The 18,766-nt window shown below is 40.4% G+C and overlaps 1 protein-coding gene across 1 annotated transcript in view; it reads left to right on the forward strand.

Moving 5' to 3' along the window:
* Positions 1-18,766, forward strand: part of ARHGAP6 (Rho GTPase activating protein 6) — a 336,655-nt gene that overhangs the window by 256,686 nt on the left and 61,203 nt on the right. Inside the window, 1 exon segment of the mRNA XM_040582760.1 lies at positions 17,080-17,239. Within this exon segment, the coding sequence (XP_040438694.1) occupies positions 17,080-17,239 (160 nt within the window).

Here is an 18,766-nt window from a genome sequence, read left to right on the forward strand (position 1 = left end):
AGGGGCAATGGCTTTAAATTGTAAGAGCGTAGGTCTAGATTAGATACTAGGAAGAAATTCTTTACTGTGACAGTGGTGAGACCCTGGAACAGGTTGCCCAGAGAAGCTGTGGATGCCCCATCCCTGGAAGTGTTCAAGGCCAGGCTGGATGTGACTTTGAGCAACCTGGTCTAGTGGCAGGTGTCCCTGCCCCTGGCAGGGGGGTTGGAACTAGGTGATCTTTAAGGTCCCTTCCAACCCAAACCATTCTATGATTCTATGTATTTCATGAATCCTGCAAGATACTGAATGCTTCTGTATGACCCAGAGCAGTGTTAGGAGAAAATACTGCTAAAGCAAATTTCAATTTTCATTGCATGAATAACTAGGCACTCAAATACAGAAGTTCAGACGGGGGGGACAGCAGTTGGGACAGTGCTGCCCTAGATATCTCCCACCAGCAGAAATGTGCCAGCTCTGTCCTGCCACAGCCCCTGGGGAAGGAGCAGCTCAGGGAGCTGCCCATGGTTTTTCTAACACCAGGAATTCCATCTGCATGCTTCAGAGGAAGAACCACTTGGGTCCCAAGAAAAGTAGAGTGATGAAAATGGTTTTAAAGTAATCAGATGGATTTAAAAAGCACATTTGAGTTCCTTTTCTCAGGTTCTCACTTTCCAAAAGAGCAGAGAGCACACCTGTGGGCTTCTCTCTGCAAGAGCTGGAGCTTTGCATAATCCTTATGTGATTTCTTATGTAAATGCATACACTGAGATGGGCCTATACTTTCACATACCTCCTGGAGATAAAACTTTAAAGCAAATACTGAATACCACAAAGTTAACTTGTAAAAATACCATGAAATGTCAGAGTGTTAAAAATGCCTTTAAAATCAATGTCTTCTTTTAGAAATGTACCCAGATTTCAACTCGGCTCTTGGAAAGTCATTTTTGTAGCTGAGGATATTTATTCTGTTCCATTTTTTGAATGGGATGCAGCTGTTGAATTCTTCAGACCTGAGTAAAGGACTTAAAGAGCTTTATTCATATCAGATTCTTTTGCTCTCCTCCTCTGATTCTGAACTAATAGCCACAAATTCAGCTAATGGAAACTGTTTTACTGCAGCTAAGCTTATGAAGTGCTGCTGCTTTGTCAGAGTGACTTTTCTGAAGAGCTGGACCCTTATGTGAGAATGCATGTGTAATTATATTGAAGTGTGTGGGTGTAGCTTCCAGAAGAGGCTGGCACATGGTGGACCCCCCCAGTGCAGCAGCTCCTGCAGGAAATCCCTGGGGATCCAGAGAACAAAGAGCACATCTAAGGCAATCAACTAAAATTTATCCACAGCCTGTTAGAAGCTTGTTGCAACGATACTTAAGTGTAATCCCTCTTATTTCAAAATACAGGCTTATGGCTTGAGTTTCCCTTGAATATACTTTGTGATTATTAATGAGCTATATCAAATAATCTCCTTTAGGCCATTAAAGGGCATAATGCAGATAAGAACTCTTTAGATCCCATAAACCTCAAAATTAATTTGCTCTCTAGACCTCTGCTATCAGAAATCTTTGACAGTAAGCTGTAATGCTGAAATGATATTTCAGTGTTGGTAGGTTTTGATAGGAATTCAAAAGGAGTATGTTGTGCTGCTGTGTGCCTGTGGGACAGGGAGCTCTTCGTACTGCAGTAGTGTGAGACCCAGCAGCAAAGCTCACCTGGCAAGCAACTGTTGATTTTACAAGGATGTTGCAGTGAAAGCTCTTTAACTTCCTAGTCTGCATGCCTTATTTTAGCAAGAGCTTCACACTGGCTTTTAAAACCCACACTCTTAGTTCCTTCTTTTTTCACTAAGTACTTACCTCAATCAATAATGAACAGTAAAATTCAGAGAGGTTTATGTGGATCTTTCAGCTGACTAATGTGTCTTTTAATTACAGTATTAATAATGTTGATAAGAGGAGGTGAACAGCTGCTGTGGCCACTTAACATAGACAGATTAAAATAATTGGATCAGGGACGTCTGCTAGATTGCCATTAAAATTTTTAAATAGGAGCAGAGTGCATTTGACAGTCACCAACAAAAGCATATGGGGGACAAGGGAGGGGAAGAGAAGAAATAGAAAAGAGGGATAAGAAAATGGCATTGGAAAGCTTTCATGCTCTTCATTCTTCTGAAAATAGGTTTTCAGTCTGTTTGTGCTTGTTTATGTTTGTCTTTCATTTGGAGACTGTGGATGGAGACATATCTTTTTCAAATGCTTTAGGAGCAGGGCCTGTGCTCTTTGGGCTTTAAGTTTCAGAAGCAAGACTTGGAACTCTGGAGTGCTGGTTGGGCACGTGGGGAGCTGCTGTGTCCCTCTGAGAGCTGGACAAGGTCCTTGCTGCACCCTCTTCTTACTGAATACTCTTAAAATCTAGTGTATAATTTTCCAAAACATCATTTGAATCTGCAATTCTGTGTATACTCTGCTTTCTGCTGGCGAGAAATCCAAACATGCCCAAAGATGGGAGTCTGCGCTTGTGATTCAACAACTGGCGAGGTGTGGGCTGTACCTAATGCTGCTTATTGCATGTGGTTTAGAACTTCAGTAACGGGAAAATCCACTGTATGACTTTTATAGAAGTGAAGTTGTATAGTGGGGTTCTCAGGATATTGCGGTGACTCAGAGTATGTTTGCTTTTCAAAGTCTTCAGTAAAAAATAGAGCGTACTCTTCTCCTGCTATTCAGAGGTTACAGCAGCAGCACCAGCATGTCTGAGCAAACCCAGCTTTGGTTCCTCCAGGATTGCCTTTCAGCCCTCCATCAGCTTACCAGACTCTGCAGCTCCTGAGTTTTTCCTTTTCTAGAAACAGGGATGCTGCTGCACGTTCTCTCTTAATCTGTCTCACCGTATGGGCTTTTAATAGAGCCGTAGAGCCTAATATAACTTGTCAGAGTACTTAGATCATTTGTTTTGGAGTCGTCAGTTTCTGCTCATAGGTAACAGTTAAAATCATGAGATAAAAACCCAAGTTAGAAATATTTAATCGGGTTTTATGTGCTTTCTGCTTTTTAGAGTTTGTGAGGCACAGGCGGACAGTCTCTGATGCAGACAGGGTGCTTTGTGGTTACTGAACCAGACAGCTTGGATATAATTGAAGTGCCTTTTTTTGCATATACAGCTTACTACTGCTTCTGTATTTTCACGGGTCTTAGGATCACATCAAGCATAAAGGTTGTTGTATGTCTCTTATTTATTTTTGATTGAATGGTATCATCCAAACTTAATGCATATAACCTTGCATGACTGTGAATGCCCAGTCTGTCTCTCAGGCTCGCTAGTATAGTTCAAAAGGATCTCATCAAAGGCTAAAGTAGTCAGTATTTTTTGATTATTTTTTTGTGGAAACGCAAAAATGTGATGTGTTTTTATTCAAAATAGCTCTGCTGTGCCTCTTGGGAGCTATTCTGCAGGGGGAGTTTATACCCTAGATTCTTTTTAATGAGCTGTAAGGGACTTTCAAGGTGCAGTGCTATCCCTGGAGGTTAAGGAAGGAGCCTGTTGCAGGAACCCCTGCTCACGAGGGGAAGGGTAGCCAAGCATGCAAGGCGCTTGAATCGCAGCTGCCCTGAGGCACCCTAGAGCATTTTGGACTAAAAGCATCTTAGCTGCAAACTTTTTTTTGAACTTTTTGACCAAGCCATCATTTTTTTCCACAGAAAACATATCTTTCATGAGTATTTAAGACGAACTCCTGATTTTTTCCACTCAAAAAATGAGATTTTAGGTCAATTATGTTTCTGAAGCTATTTTTGACAGTCCCATGGGGCTTTTGTGGCCAGTGTTGATCATTTGTGTAAAAAGAGATCAGCCAGAGGAATTCTCAGCTGCCTGCTAATGCGGTTCTTCCAGCCCTGTACCGCTTTGGAGTGAGAGTCAAATCCTTGGAATTTTTCATAATTAAAAAATGAATTAAAAGTCCCGTACTGCTTATCTGTGAATTATGAAGTTACAATATCAGAATCACTTAACCAGTTTCTCAATAAGAGTTTAGGCCAAGTTCAATATAAAAAATTAAGACGAACATTTTCAAGTACTCTGGGAAGAAATGAAGCTGAAGTAGACAAAAAGACGTTGATAATTTTCTTCCGTTTTGTTACTGGTAGGCTATATTTTATATAGCCTCTCCATAAACCATGAACATTTTGTATTATAACATTCCACCCTGAATTGTGTATTTTTAAATATAAAGCTGTGCATTACTGAAAAAAGACCAGTTTGAAATGGGGAGAAATAATTCCCCAGATATACTGGTAGTTAATAGAAATTATATAAAAATACGACCATTTAGGTATAAATGGTGTACCCCAAAAGACCCTGATATTTTATTTTTATTTTATTTTTTTTTTTCCCCACAGAATACTGTTAGCTACTGAATAACCTGAAGAATCCTGGTTCAAAGCAGAACTCAACAACTATTGCTGGACTTCTCAGTTTCTGAGAAGGAGACCATTGCTGTCAACCTCTAGTTTCAATAAATAGGAATTGGAACCCCTAGTTCCAATAAATAGTTCCGGTATAGTTCCACATTTTTGATCCGAGGTAAAAGAACAAAACCTTGTCTGGAGGTCATATATACAAGGTGGACAAGCTACTTAGATTCTTCACATCCACTCTATTTTATCTTTCTGCAGGCCACCAACAAAGGTTGATGGTTTTTAGATTCTTTGCTTGCAGGGCAGCTGCTGTGCAGGGTCTGGAAACGGCAGTTCCTTCGTCGTGTGGTTTGAGTGAGTAGGTTCATGAAAGAGCATGTCCCCATTTCCAGTTTATATAAATAGCAGGGTTTTGCTCATTAGAGGAAACTCAGAGAATAATGACACAAGGGATATATGGGCTGCACAAACTTATTTTTGAAGAAAGATTGCAAGAACTACAAATGTGCAGCATAATTACAAGATGAGCAGCAGGACGCTGATCTCTGGCTACAGCATTTTGACAGGGAGAGAGAAATCTAACTTCAATGCCCTGGATTTGTGTTGGGATGTAAGTATAACCAGTGACAGTACTTTTGAGAGAAGGTTATTCAGCTCGCTTTGCAGCTAAGATAGCTTTTTTTCTTCTTGGAAATCTTGTATGGTGTGATACTTAGCGTGCAACACACTGGCCGTCCTTAGCACTGCTCAGCCCTGGGTAGTGGTGTGGAAAGAGACTGGAAATGGAGGGGAGGAGCTGCATGATTTGAGGATTTGACGTCTGATCTAAGAGGCGCTGAAAATGCTGAGGCCTGTGCATTGATTTCCCTGGGCTCTGGATAATAAGGCTCAGAAGTCAGGGGCATCCAATGTCTGTGCTTGCTGCTACCAGGCTGGTGCAGGTGGCCAAGGTATAGAGCCAGGAAGGGCTGCGCGCATCGCTGAGCTGTGAGTGCAGGCTCTCTACCCTGGCAGGTGGGAGGCTCTTCAGCCTACCTTCATTTAGAGGTGCACGAAGCATCTGGGTGGGTGTGTGTGGGGGGGAATTTACATAATCTCCCTTGCCATTGCCGTGAACTCTAGCCTGTGCTCTCTTTTGTTCTGTGAGCAATGTGATGAAGCACTAAGTCGTGCCAGCAGAGAAAAAAAGTTGTCACACTGAATGATGACTTGGTGAAATGCCACGTAGGGCAGAGCTGCCATCAAAATCAATGGTGATTCACTGTTTGTTTTTCACAAATTTCCTACGCTGCCTGCCCACACACTATAGATGACAGCATTCTGTATGGGGACTGTGAACGTGACAGACATTATTTATGAAGCAGCGCCTTTATCAAGGATTTTTTTTCCCCTAGCAAGCTGTGTGAAATGCTCGGTCTCTGTGTTGCTGTTGTCAAAACCACATAATACATATAGCTGGCCTGCTTGCTTGAGTAGAAAGTTTTCAAAGGTGTTTTAAAAAACTCCAAACTAACTGTGTGAGAAGATCAGTTGGAAACCATTGGGTGCTCCTTGCTGTGCTCCAAGGAGTCATGGCAGCTGTGTCCAGCACTCTTTTGGCTACTCCTGATAGGTAGAGTTTGGGCAGTTACAGTTGAATTTGAGCTTGCAGAGCCATGGAGGAGAAGAATTTCTGAGGGGAGACCTGCCCCTTCCTCACCACTCCTTGCACTGCCTCAGGACATCTGCTCTACAGTAAGAAGCAGGGAACCCAGTCACAACTTGTCTGTGTGACTGGGCTTTCCCCTGGGCTGGGCTTTTGACTTGCTTTGAAGAAGAGAAAGGAAAAGATCAGTTTTTACCCCCTAAAATTCATGATATCTGGCAGCAAAAGGTGTCCTGGCAGTTGCAGCTGCTCCAGCTGGATGTTCTCTTGGATACTCAGTTTCAGGTAAATGGCATTATTCTGAACTTATTATTTTATAGAACAGCATAGTTGGATGCAGGTACTTAATTCAAACCTGGTTTGATCAAATACTAAAGGACACTGAAGATGCAAGAGAACTTAGTTAACATGTAAGGAAACTGAATAATCTCACATGTAGTGGGGTAGATAAGTGTGTTGGAGAACATATGCTGCATGCGGTGCTCACATTGACATCAGGTTTAATTTTTCCCATGCTTTACTTAAATTTGAAGAAAAGAGAACAGCTTTGATTTAGTAAGAGAAAAAGCTGGCACTACCGATCCCTTACCATGCTCTGGAGATCCATTGACAGACTGAGAGCCCTCAAATGCTGCTTATTTTCAGACCAGTTTAATGACTTTGCCTGTTTCCGTAGTTGGACCAAGAAGAATGAAACTGTGGAATAAGAAGCGGTGTTAACATTTTGAAACCAAACTGCGTAATCAGAGTGATCTGTGTTTGAGTGGCTTCCTCAGGTGGCTTGCTTTGAAGTCTGCAGTGGCACCTTTATCCTTTTCTGTGTGCTCTGTGCGTGAAGGGCATGTAAGCCAGGCAGTTGTGAGCAAAATATGCTGAGGGTAAAGGGGTTTTGAAAGCTGGTGGCGTGACAGCTGCATAGGTTCAATTTGGCAAGGAACAGTTTCTGTAAGCATCAGGTTTTATGGCCGTGACTCTGTTATTGTTGCATTTTTAAATCTGAGTTAGCTGCTTAGAAGAAAGTAGAAACCAAGAGCTGTTCATCTTCTGGCTCAGTCTGTGAGGAGCTTGTAACTCTAGCAATTGTTTCTGTTTTTCATAACAGTGGGAACTTTATGGGCTATTTTTCCCTTTCTCTGTCCAAAGTAAATGTGCTGCTTAAAAACAAAGAAAGAAGTTGTGGACTGTCTGGCAGGCACACAGTTTGAACTTGGGGTGCCTCAGGTTGAAGGGGCAGTTCACAAAATGTACCTTTCTCCTGAAAGTTGATGTTGCAGCACAGTGGTTTTATTTGTGTGGATCCATTTTACATTTCTTGCTTGGAATCTGCATTTTTAATGAACCTCCATGGTAACAGACAATGATGAGCATCAAGGTGCCCTTTAGTGGTCTTTCCAGGTATGTGCACTGATCCATCAATGTAACCTATAGCTATACATTCATTCAGAGCAGTTTGTATAGTTCTAGTGTAGCGGAAGTGGTTTCTTAAAAAAAAAATTAAACCAAACTCTTGTTTGGTATTTAACTTAATGGCAAATCAGCAGATTCATGCATGCAAACAGGATATTTTTTTTATAAGAAATGCTGAAGTAGTGCTTCTCGATAATCTGAAGCATTAGTGTTTGCTGTGCATTGCACTAAGAGAGCACACTGTTTCAATACATAGAAAACAGAGGAAAAGTAATTACATAGATGAAAAGTAATGATAATAGTAGTGAGTGGAAAGCCACCTCTTTGTACTCACAGTATTTTCCCTCATTATCAGACTTTCTGTATTTTCTGAACTTTTCCATAGAGAATTGCCTTTGCAGGGTCTTCAGGAAATCAACAGTCATCAAAACAGCTGCCAATGTGGGTGGAATCTGATATCCCAGATCTTAAAAAATCCACAAAACAAAGCAAGAAACACAGTCCTAATAAACTGGAGTAGGTTGACAGGGCAGTGCAACTTACTTAGTGGTACAGACTTTTCCTGGGCTGCCTGGCATCAGTGTGTAGGACAGGGTAGTGTTTGCACATGTGAACATAGTGTGAGTGTGATAAAACCAAAATGGAAGTGTAGAGTGATTATATAGCAAAAATTAAGTGAAAACTCGTAATCCCTAAAAGCTAATTGCTTGCTTTCTGCATGTCTGAAATGTGCCTGACCCTGTGTCCTAGAGGCACGCATACTCTGTGTCACTAACACCTGCAACACTGCTGGCTGGTGATACAAACTCGTGACTCAAAGAAAACTAACCTGAGTAAGAAAATGGCTCCTACAACGCCTTTATTTAAGCCTAGGTTGTGAAAGATAGAATGTGCACACACAGTCACAGCTCGGAGTGAGTGGGTAGCTGGTGTTGGAGATATCCAAGTCAGGTCTGAGAGTAGCCATTCCCATGATGAGTTTGCAGGTTGTTCTGGAGGGGGCTGACAATCTTGACCAAGGTTCAGTATGGTCGTGGGCATAGGTGTTAGTCAGCAGCCTCTGGATTAGGGCATTTTGCCGGGATGGGGTAAATTCTGGTTCAAGGTCTCCCTCTAAGCCCGGCAGTACAGACCTCTTCCAGAGTCCTCTGTCCCTTTGCTGGGTAATGGAGCTTCTCTTTGCTTCCAAAAATAAATATTTTTTTAAAAGTCTTGCATTTTTTTCCTATCACCTAAATCGCACCCACCCTCACTTCCCCCAAAAAAGAAGAAAAAAAACCCTGAAATTGTTTCCCAAGACGTTTTATGTAGGTGGTCAGAATGGCTACTTTCCACATGTGCAACGGATCTTATTTTCTTTAGACCCAAACCCCTTTCTGTAAGCAATACCAGTTTATTGAAAATACTGGTTTGAACCGCTTGAATCAGTAAGTAGGAGTTTGTATTGAATTAAAGGCTCTAAGTCAAATCCCGGTTCCTGGAGTCATGGAATTATTTTAGTTCATTATGAGATTCTGACAGTATGCTTAAGTCACATAATGTAATCTACATGTATCTTAAAAGCTCAAAATCTAGGAGGTAAAGTGCTCATATATGTATTCTTAGCTTTGTATACAGTACTTGGGCTGACAGGATTTTTGCATACTTGGAGATGACAGTGCATGCTCTGTTCTGCATTCTCTCTTTCAAATGGTAGATCATTTACTTCTCTCTAAAATATTGCAACTTTTTCTTTTCTACTGAACATAATAGAAATAGATGCTGCTTCTAACTGTTCAAAACATTGGCTCTGATCACATTAATACTTATTATTGGATGCAGAAATACCTAACTTCTGTGCTGTGCTAGTAGAGATCTGCCTTGTTTCACCAGGGCATTATGTATCACTTCAGGACCAGTAAAGCAACAAATAGCATGTATGATTATATTTGTTTAATTCAAATTGTTGAAATTTATTTCAACCTTATTTTTCCATGGGCTTCACATTAATCTCGTTAGGTTTAGGAGAAAGAGCACTATTTCATATTTGAAATCTTTCATGTTATGGTCTTTCTAAATGTGTGGATGGCATTCATGGCATGAGTGGATACTGCAACCTGCAGCATCAGGTAAAGGTTGTCCTCGGGACAGAGCCACCTTTCCCGTGAGCTAGGGCACAGGAAGACACAGAGGGGACATGAGAGGACATGCTGGTTTTCAGTGTATCACAGGCTGGTTCCTTGTTCAGCTTCACTAGCAGCTGAACATTGAGGGCGGTTGGGAGTGTGTTTGTGTTGGTCACAGAACCTGGGGTCTACTTAACATAGCTTTGCCACTAAAAATAATATTTGTGCAGCTATTGTATTTGATTTTGGGTCAGCTACTATTGGCTTGCAGAGTTCACGTTATTCCTGCTGAAGCAGGAAACTTAAAATACTTGAGAAAAACATAGCACCGGCCTCTCAAAAAATACAGTATATGAACTGATAAAAGGGATAAGAATAGTCTTAATCGACCCAGGCTATCCCAGATCTCTTATGTTGAGACTGGTGAAGCTTCTGACTTTTGTAGTGTAGCCCATTACTGTGGTCTCAGGTGGTTTAATTACTGCAGTTCAGCTTGTTCCTGCATGCAGTCGTGTTTCTGACAGTTGTGCATGTACTCTCAACCTGCAAAATTCAGAGTACTGTAATGTAACTTAATTCTCTTTTAGTAACAAAAATCTGTTTATGTGAAGACTGACAAAATTTCAGCTTGATCTTACAGTTGCATCTAGGCTTTTTAAGGTGTTCTGTCTCCATTTCGGCACCTCCAAAAACATACTCAGCCCCTCCTAGTTGTAATGTGCTGCTTCTGGGTAAATTCTGCAAAAATATTGATATCTGCTGAAGTAAGCAATTCAGAAAATCTGAACATGTATTTTGATGCATTTTTGCATCAAGTGTAGGACAACTGGCATCAGTGTGTAGGACAGGGTAGTGTTTGCACATGTGAACATAGTGAGTGTAATAAAACCGAAATGGAAGCGTAGAGTGATTATATAGCAAAAATTAAGTGAAAACTCGTAATCCCTAAAAGCTAATTGCTTGCTTTCTGCATGTCTGAAATGTGCCTGAAGTTGGTTTTCTGGATGTATAACAAAGTTCAGTACAGAGTGGGTATGTTAGGGATGAATATTTTGCTGGGCAATACCTTTGTACATCGTTCATGCTTACTGATGTCAGAAAAGGAATGAAATACATCTCCATTACACATCAATTTCTTTTAAGAGAATGCTTTTTAAATATTCTAAACATGAAATAGTACCCTGAGGCATTTGGAAAACTTGGAGAGGTTGTTTGCAGAAGAACAGGAAATATTTTCCCTTTTATTTTAGCAATTTTAATATTGCTGTGAAAGCACGCTCATTCTTTTATTCCCTGTTTACCCTTAGACTAAAGTTAGAAGGACTTTTTTTTCTTCCTTCTTCTGATAGATAGAAATCACTGTTGTAATATTCTGAAATCGATTTCATGCTGTCTTGCTAGATGATGTATTTCTGCTGTGTGTGTGAATTCTGTCTCACCTGTGGGAATACCGGCTTTTCAGTGTCCCACAGAGTTTGTCTTGCAGTCCTGACCCTGAGTACATGAATTTCTAGCCTTGGGAATGAGACAGGATGCTAGCTAGCTAGGAGAGAGGAAGTATGTGTCTTTGGCAAAGCCATGGCTGTATTATTTGCCATTAAATAGTTCTGATATCTAAACCACTGTTTGGTAAAGTGTGATCTTTTTGACAAAACTAATAGCTTTTTCTGTACATACATCATTTAATACACATAAGTACAATATAGTATGAGATAAGGCAACTTTAATGCAAGGCTCTGAACTGTAATACAGGATCATCTGGAATGTTACTTACTCCTTTCCTAGTGGAGACATTATATTAATAATTTTACCACTGACGTCAAGAGGAACAGGATGTCACCCTAGATAACGTCCTTAATGAAATCAGTCTTTCTTAATGAAGATTAATTGTTGGGGCCCCATACTTTGTGCATCGATGTTCAGATATCTTCCTCTGAATGCTTCGATGTCGTGCAACAAGTCTTGTGCTTCTTCGTATTTAGTATTTAGATGCCGTTTCTTTAATCTGAAAGACTTGTCTTCTTTTGTGATGCTGGCAGTCCCTGGGGAGCAGCTGTATTACACCAGAACATCCTAGGGTGCAGCAGTTTGTAATGCCAGCAGTGGCAGAGACAGTGCAGGGTGGCAGAGACAGTCAGGCTGTAGCACACTCATACTATCCAGTTGTAACTCTTCATTTATCTGCAAGTGGTTATCTAGGATGGCATTAGTAAAGGACTGGCCATGTGGTCCATAACTGCATGTAATGCTAAAATGGATATTTAACATAGTAGCCCCCGCCCCCATTAATTCTCATCCTGTCCAGGAACATTATTCTGTACACTGATTTCATATGATGGAGTATATAGCTGTACTGGAGTGACTGGCTTTCACTTCAGAACTGGTTTTGGCTCATACTAACAGCAATACCAGGGAAGTGAGGAAGAGGGGGATTACTTGTACCCACAATCAGGTTGTGAGAGTTTATGCCTGAAGAGTCTGGAAATAATTTTAGAGAGAGTTGAAATAAAAGACCAAGGTAAATGAAAGGTTTATGAACATGAAGCTTAAAGAAATAATTAAGCAAACAGAATTAAGATATTGTGATGCTATATTTGCAATGTTATTTGCAATATAATCTTTTTGTGTGCAAAAATAGTGAATTCTTTTGTAGTGGAGACCCATCTAAATACAAGCACATAGCCAAGTTTTGCTACAGTAGGAGAAAAGCAAGTAGACATAATTGGTTTTGATCTTAGTGGTTTCAAAAGGATTTGAGAAAAAGACTAATGAAAAGTAGACAGCTAATCTGATAATGGCGTTTAGCTAAATGAGTACAGACTGAAATCATTAACAATATTGCAGTAAGATAAACGTTGCTTTCTCCATCTTGCATTAAAAATTCGTGTTACCTAAAACTGCCGTGTGTGTGGATTGTTATTTTCTACCCTGTGCACAATGCATGTTACTCACTAAGGCTTAAAACTCTGCGGAGATCAACAGGGGTCGGTCATCACCCATAGATTTGTATGTACATTCAGGATTCCTGGCAGTAGTTGTCAGTCAGTATTGTTCTGTATTGTACAAAGGACAGAAGACCTTCACTAAAAGACATCTGAAAGACTGTATGTTGGAGGCTCAGGAGAAAGAGGTCAGGTACACAAGAATAGCCTACACATGCTTAAGAGTAATTTAAGCACGTAGTGTTACTTAAGTCAGGATGTACCACTTAATGTTTATTTGGAACCGCTGAACATCCGACCCATAAAAAAAAAAATAATGTTTGGACGAATATTAGTGGAATTGCAGTCTGCATGTTATTAAAAATGTGCTTATGACTGTGGACAAGAAATACGGGAAAAATGGATGGATTCTTCAAAGGCACAAGTTGCAGTTAATCAGTCATTCCCTCTGCTGAGTCATCTGCTCTGGTATTTTAGTTAGTTCTCTGATAAGTGAAGGGCTCGGTTGAGGGGAGGAAAGAAGTTAGATGGTAGTGGGGGGGCCAGAGAGAATATGCGGCTGAAGCTGGAGACTTGTGAGGGAAAAGATGTGACTGGTTGGTAGAAGAAACCAGAGAAGGCTTTTAGTCTGATTTAAGGTTTCGTAAATAGTCAGTTATGAAAGCGCCCTTGCAGTTAGCAGTTTGTGTCCTATCAGGCCGATCACTTTATCCCAGAGCAATATTTCTGTTTGCACTCTTCTCTGTTTGTTTTTGTGATGGTTTTGGTGTTGGGTTTTTTTTTTTTTTTTCTTTTCTTCTTTGTGATAAAGGAGCCATTTGCAGGCCATATTCTGATTTACAATCCTACAATCTAAATAACAGAGAAGCAGCTGTGTATGTATGTCTGAACACATGCGCATGAACTTCGAAAACCAATTCACTGGTTTGGTGCTTAAAGATCTTCTGCTCCTCTTAAGCTTCTGCAAGGAGCTATGTCAGGCTGATGCTTAAGTTGAAGGCTGAGGAAAGGTTCCTCCTCATACAAAGAGAAAAACAGAAGATATTCTCCGTGTCTGTCCTGCCTTTTCCCTCCTTTGGTTGCCCCATGGAGTGGAGAATAGCTTTAGGCAGATGTACTGATTTAATTGTCCCCTTTCTCCAAGGAAGCTGGACTTTTCTGGACCTCCTCAAAGCCTGGTTGATTTTGTAGTAATTTTCAGGCTGTATGTAAAATTGTACAGTGCTTTAGAAGGAAGGTGAGGCTTTTAATTTACCTTGTGTCACGCAAAGCATCCGAGTCTTTGAATAGATTAAATTATCAAATACTGTGTTTTGCCTTGTAGCAGACAGTGATATTTGTTTGCCAAATAAAACAGACTTTTTCAAGGAAACATTTCTTGAGCCTCTCACTTCTTTAGCAGATCAGGAGATTCCACTGGCCCTAACACATGATTTTCCAAAAATATTTCAGTTAATTATTAACGTGTTCCATTAGCATAGTAAAAACCTATGTTAATGTGACCTAGCAAAGATTTTATCAAACCTCGTCTAGTGTAAGAGAGGAATGACTTCTTTAGCGCACAGCAACTGGACAGGGTGATTTCACATTCTTTTTCACTGCTTAGCGACCTGTCATGGTGTTGGAAGGTGCAGAGCTTGCATCCCACCACTCTTAGCCAGACAATGCCAGTGAGCGCCAGGGACATACTGTGAGCTTGCAGACTGCTAGAATAAAAAATCTGCTTGGAAGGAACAGCCCTCATAGTCTTGTTGGGAGCTTGCTTCTTTCCCTTGATTTTAACTCCTCAGTCTCCTGTAAAAAAAGGAGGTGGTGTGCTTCCGTATTAAGGTGCAGTTAGCCTGGGTAGGGTTCCTGAGCCAGTGCCGAGTTGGCTGCTCTGCTTATGTACAGCAGCGCAGCTTGGCACAAAGAGGCTTACTGGGTCCCCAAAGTAGGACACTAACGCAGGGCTGTACCACAGCTAGCAGGCCCTGCCTTTCAGGGTTCAACTGGTTTGGCAGGGCTAACATTTGAGCTGGGCATTGCAGGGGTACAGCTCTCCGCTTGCAGTTACGGAGCTAGCTCAGAGATAAGGCAGAGGATGCGGAGTTATGTCCAGAGTTAGATTTGCCCTGGGTCATTTTTATCCGAAAAAGGGTAACAATTCAAGGGTTCGGGCACAAATCAGTTAAGGAATATTTATTTAATTTGTGGTAATCCCTAAAAGCCCCATGCACCCCTTGTTTTTTATGCTGTGTGGGAAACAGGATACATCCTAAACAGTATAGATATTCTGTTACCTCAACATTTTCTAATGGGTATACTTTTTGCTTTCCATTCCTGTTTCAAAATTAAATATCTCGGTTTGAAATTTTTTTATGGTAGACGTATCAGTGATATTTTTGTTTACGGAAATGCTCATCTCAGAGAAATAGATAAGATAAAATACCCCCAAACTATACCATAAAGACTTGTATTTCTCTCTCTGTACCATTTTGGCTGTAGAATATTTTGTACATTTTATGTTCGTGAGGGTTGAATTGCATACTTCTGTACTTATAAAGTTTCTTTTGCATTATCAGGGCTGGAAAGGAATTAGTTTCTTAGTATACATTGTCTGGTTGTGGATTCTGTTCTCGATCACTTTTATCTGTAAATGACAACAGCTTTTTAAAAAATGTAAATGTTTACTTGCAGTTCTACAAATAAGGTTTATATGACTCTTGCTGCTTTGGCTTTGCTTGAGCTAAGCTAATCAGCTTGGCTTGTGTCACTGTGCAAACCTTTAGCCTGAGATTACTAAATCTAGCTAATCAACAGTAAGGGACTAGAGGAGCAAGAAGAGGTGAAGAGGCAAAAAATGAAGGAACAAATTCCACAAGTCAAGTAGTGGGCTAGCACAGAAGTTTGCATGTGTGGCCCATGTATATATGTATATATAAATGCTGTAAAGATATTGAACATAATGCATGCATTGATTGTACAGATGTGCAGTCATTCACACTGAGGTAACAGCTTTATCTATTGTGGTTGTCTAATGACTTACAAAAATTACTATGAATAAAAGCTTCCTTGATGAAGTTGAATGTACTTCATCCATCATAAGAAACAGTGTTTAACGTGTGATTCCTTTGATCTGTATTGCTAAATGGTGCTGCATATTTGGGAATCATTTTTGTTTCATACATGTATGTGAATACACACACGTAGTTGTAGGTATGCATATATAGGTACATGTGTTTGTATATGCAAATGTATATACAAGTTGTATGTGTGCACATATATACAGGCAAGATATGTGGAACTGTGCACAAAGATATCTATGTACAACGGGATGCATAGCTGCTAAGTAAGGTCTAATTTTGCTGGTTTTTGTAATAGGGAGCTTCAGCCACTGTCTTTTAAAGTCAATGGACATCCTTTGGCTGCAGGTGTATGGACAGAAAAGATGACTTATAATTGAACGATATAAAAATAAGCACAGTGAAGGTACAGATGTTGAAATTTAAACTGAAAATGAGCGCTTAAAGTGAGAGTGAAGTTTGTTAATTTTAAGTCTGCCATGCTGTGATGAAGGGCAGGTTGGTGGATTTGTCTTTACAGCTCAGCTGGTGGACATCAGAGTTTTTCCATTATCTACAGCTGCATCAGGTTATACCTGCTGACAAGTTTGGTGTTTATTTTTTGACATGGTTAGAATGAAAAACAAATTTTTCTTTCTTTCCCTGTAGTGCTAAAATGTGCTCTTTGATGATGTTTTCATAAATTCTGAAACTCTAGCTTGAATTGTCAGCCTTTAAGCTTATCTGTGTGCTGGCACTTCTCTTTGACTGATAATTACTTCTCTCACCCAAGCTAAATACTACTTAATAGCTTTTTGTATATGTTATCACAGGTGGGAGATAGAACAGCTAAAGCTTTTGATTTGCTTTCCAAGCATAATTGGTACCTTACAGAGTTGTAGTATATCTCATGTCATTTTCCTGTATAAATTTTAACACGCATGTTGTTATTATGGCTTTTCAAAAGTGTGGAACAGCTTGTCCTTTAGTCAGTCTTGGTCTAAACACAATATTGTCATACGGAGGGGATGGGATGGAATGGGATTTGTCAGAAAAGAGAAGGGGTTCTGCCTGTGTGCTTTCTGAACAGTCTGGTGGAGTGGGATTAGTAAACCAAGGAAGATAAGATGTGTGTTGTCCAAGGACCTGTGGAGATCTGCATGTCTGATTGACAGTGGAGAGAAGGGAACGAAGTAATGGCAGGGTACTGTACAAAGAAAGCAAACTCAGAAAAGCAGTCAAGAGGTTTTTTTTTTCTCCTCCTTTGTGCTTTTGGTTTTTGGAATGCTGATGTTTTTGCAACAATACTTGGTTAAATGGTTTCAGACAGAATTGACTTTTTGTTTTGCATGTCTGTACTCCTTTTAAGGAATGCTGCTCTTAGGAAAACAAAGATATTTGAAAGGTTAGAGATGTCCAAGAAAATGGCCTTTTAGAAAAGAGGACCTGTGTTGTTTTTCCTAGCAGTAAAAGAGATGGTTCTGTTTATTAAACTGTGCATACCATATGATGCTTCATATTTTTCCATTTGATTTCCTGTAGGGTGATTTCACTTGGAACAGCATGTCAGGGCGCAGTGTTCGGCTGAAGTCAGTTCCCGTTCAAAGCCTCTCGGAGCTGGAGCGCGCTCGGCTGCAGGAAGTGGCTTTTTATCAGTTGCAGCAGGACTGTGACCTGGGCTGTCAGATCACTATCCCCAAAGGTAAGGACCTGATAAACTGACTCTGTTTAGATTGCTGAGCACTGACTTCATGTCACAGCAATAAAAGGGATAAAACACTAGATTGTTTATTCCACAGACGTTGTCTTCTATTTAATTTTTGCTTAAACATAGTAACTATGTAAAAATGACTAGTAAAGCTATTTGGCTACTATGTTCAGTTCAGGCCACCTGGGGTGGGATCATCTGATCAAGGACAGATGTCTACAGGGTAAATAATCTACATCAGACCTATTCATGCTAGGATGCCTTGATACTCAGTTGAGAGAAAAAGGCTTTTTTTACACTTCCTGACAACCAAAAGTACATGTCTATGTAGGTCAGATAGATCGTGCCATAGAAGTGGCTTTTTCGCTCTGTATTGTATTGGCTCTGGAGGAGACAGAGTATCACTAGTTCAGACAGACAGTGAGAACGTCTGCATCAAATAAGATTAATCCTACCCAAGTTTTCATAAAGAGAGTGGAGCTTATTTCCTAGAAAACAGGTTGATTATCAGCCTAAAATATTGAACTCCTAAGGAACAGGAAATTAATTGGAAAGGAGCAGCTCAGCTATTGGAATCCTGATGCAGCATTCGTGCACATAGTAGACCTGTACTTAGGTTACTGTAGAAGAGATCTAAACCTCACTAAAACTAATGCAAAAGTTTCCATTGTTTCCTGTAGGCTGGCGGTCAAGCCTAGCTTGACAGATGTACAACCATCTACAATTTGTACAACCATCTACAAATCTAGCTTTCCTATTGTTTCTCTCCAGTTGTTGCATACTTACTTAAGGAATACAGTGGACCACTGGTTTCTCACCTTTGGCTATGAGCAGAGGTACTGTGTGGTAGCAAAAACACAGTGATGCCACGGGAAAGTTAAGCAGAAAAAGGTTGTCCAGTCTATGAAAATAATGGTGTGGAAAAGAACAAATGTGAAAGACACCAGCTTGCATATTCATCAACTTTTTAGGATCTGGAGAAAACTCCTGCAAAACTAACAAAGTCCATCAGCTCGTAGTGAGATGGATATGATCAACTTCAAGCTCTACCACAGCTCCCTTGGTCCCTCAAAAAATGCTCCATCAGTATGAAAACAATTTTACAGGGTATTCATAGGAAGAACTGGATCACTAAGGGCACTTCAATATTTTCTGGCACTCTGAACTGTCACTGGCAGTTCCAGTGGGAGATGAATATGCATATATGGAGGTAACACCATCCAAGATAATAGAGTATGCATATGTATAGAATCATAGAATAGTTTGGGTTGAAAGGGACCTTTAAAGGTCATCTGATCTAACCCCCCTGCAATGAGCAGGGATGTCTTCAACTAGCAGATTTCTGAGAGGCCCATCCAACCTGACCCTGACTGTTTCCAGGGATGGAGCATCTACAACCTCTCTGGGCAACCAGTAAAAAATTTCTTCCTAGTGTCTAATCTAAATCTACCCTCTTTTAGTTTAAAACCATTACCCCTTGTCCCATCACAACAGGCCCTGATAAAAAGTTTCTCCCCATCT

The sequence above is a fragment of the Falco naumanni genome, chromosome 2, assembly GCF_017639655.2.
Source record: "Falco naumanni isolate bFalNau1 chromosome 2, bFalNau1.pat, whole genome shotgun sequence".
Classification (NCBI taxonomy): Eukaryota; Metazoa; Chordata; class Aves; order Falconiformes; family Falconidae; genus Falco; species Falco naumanni.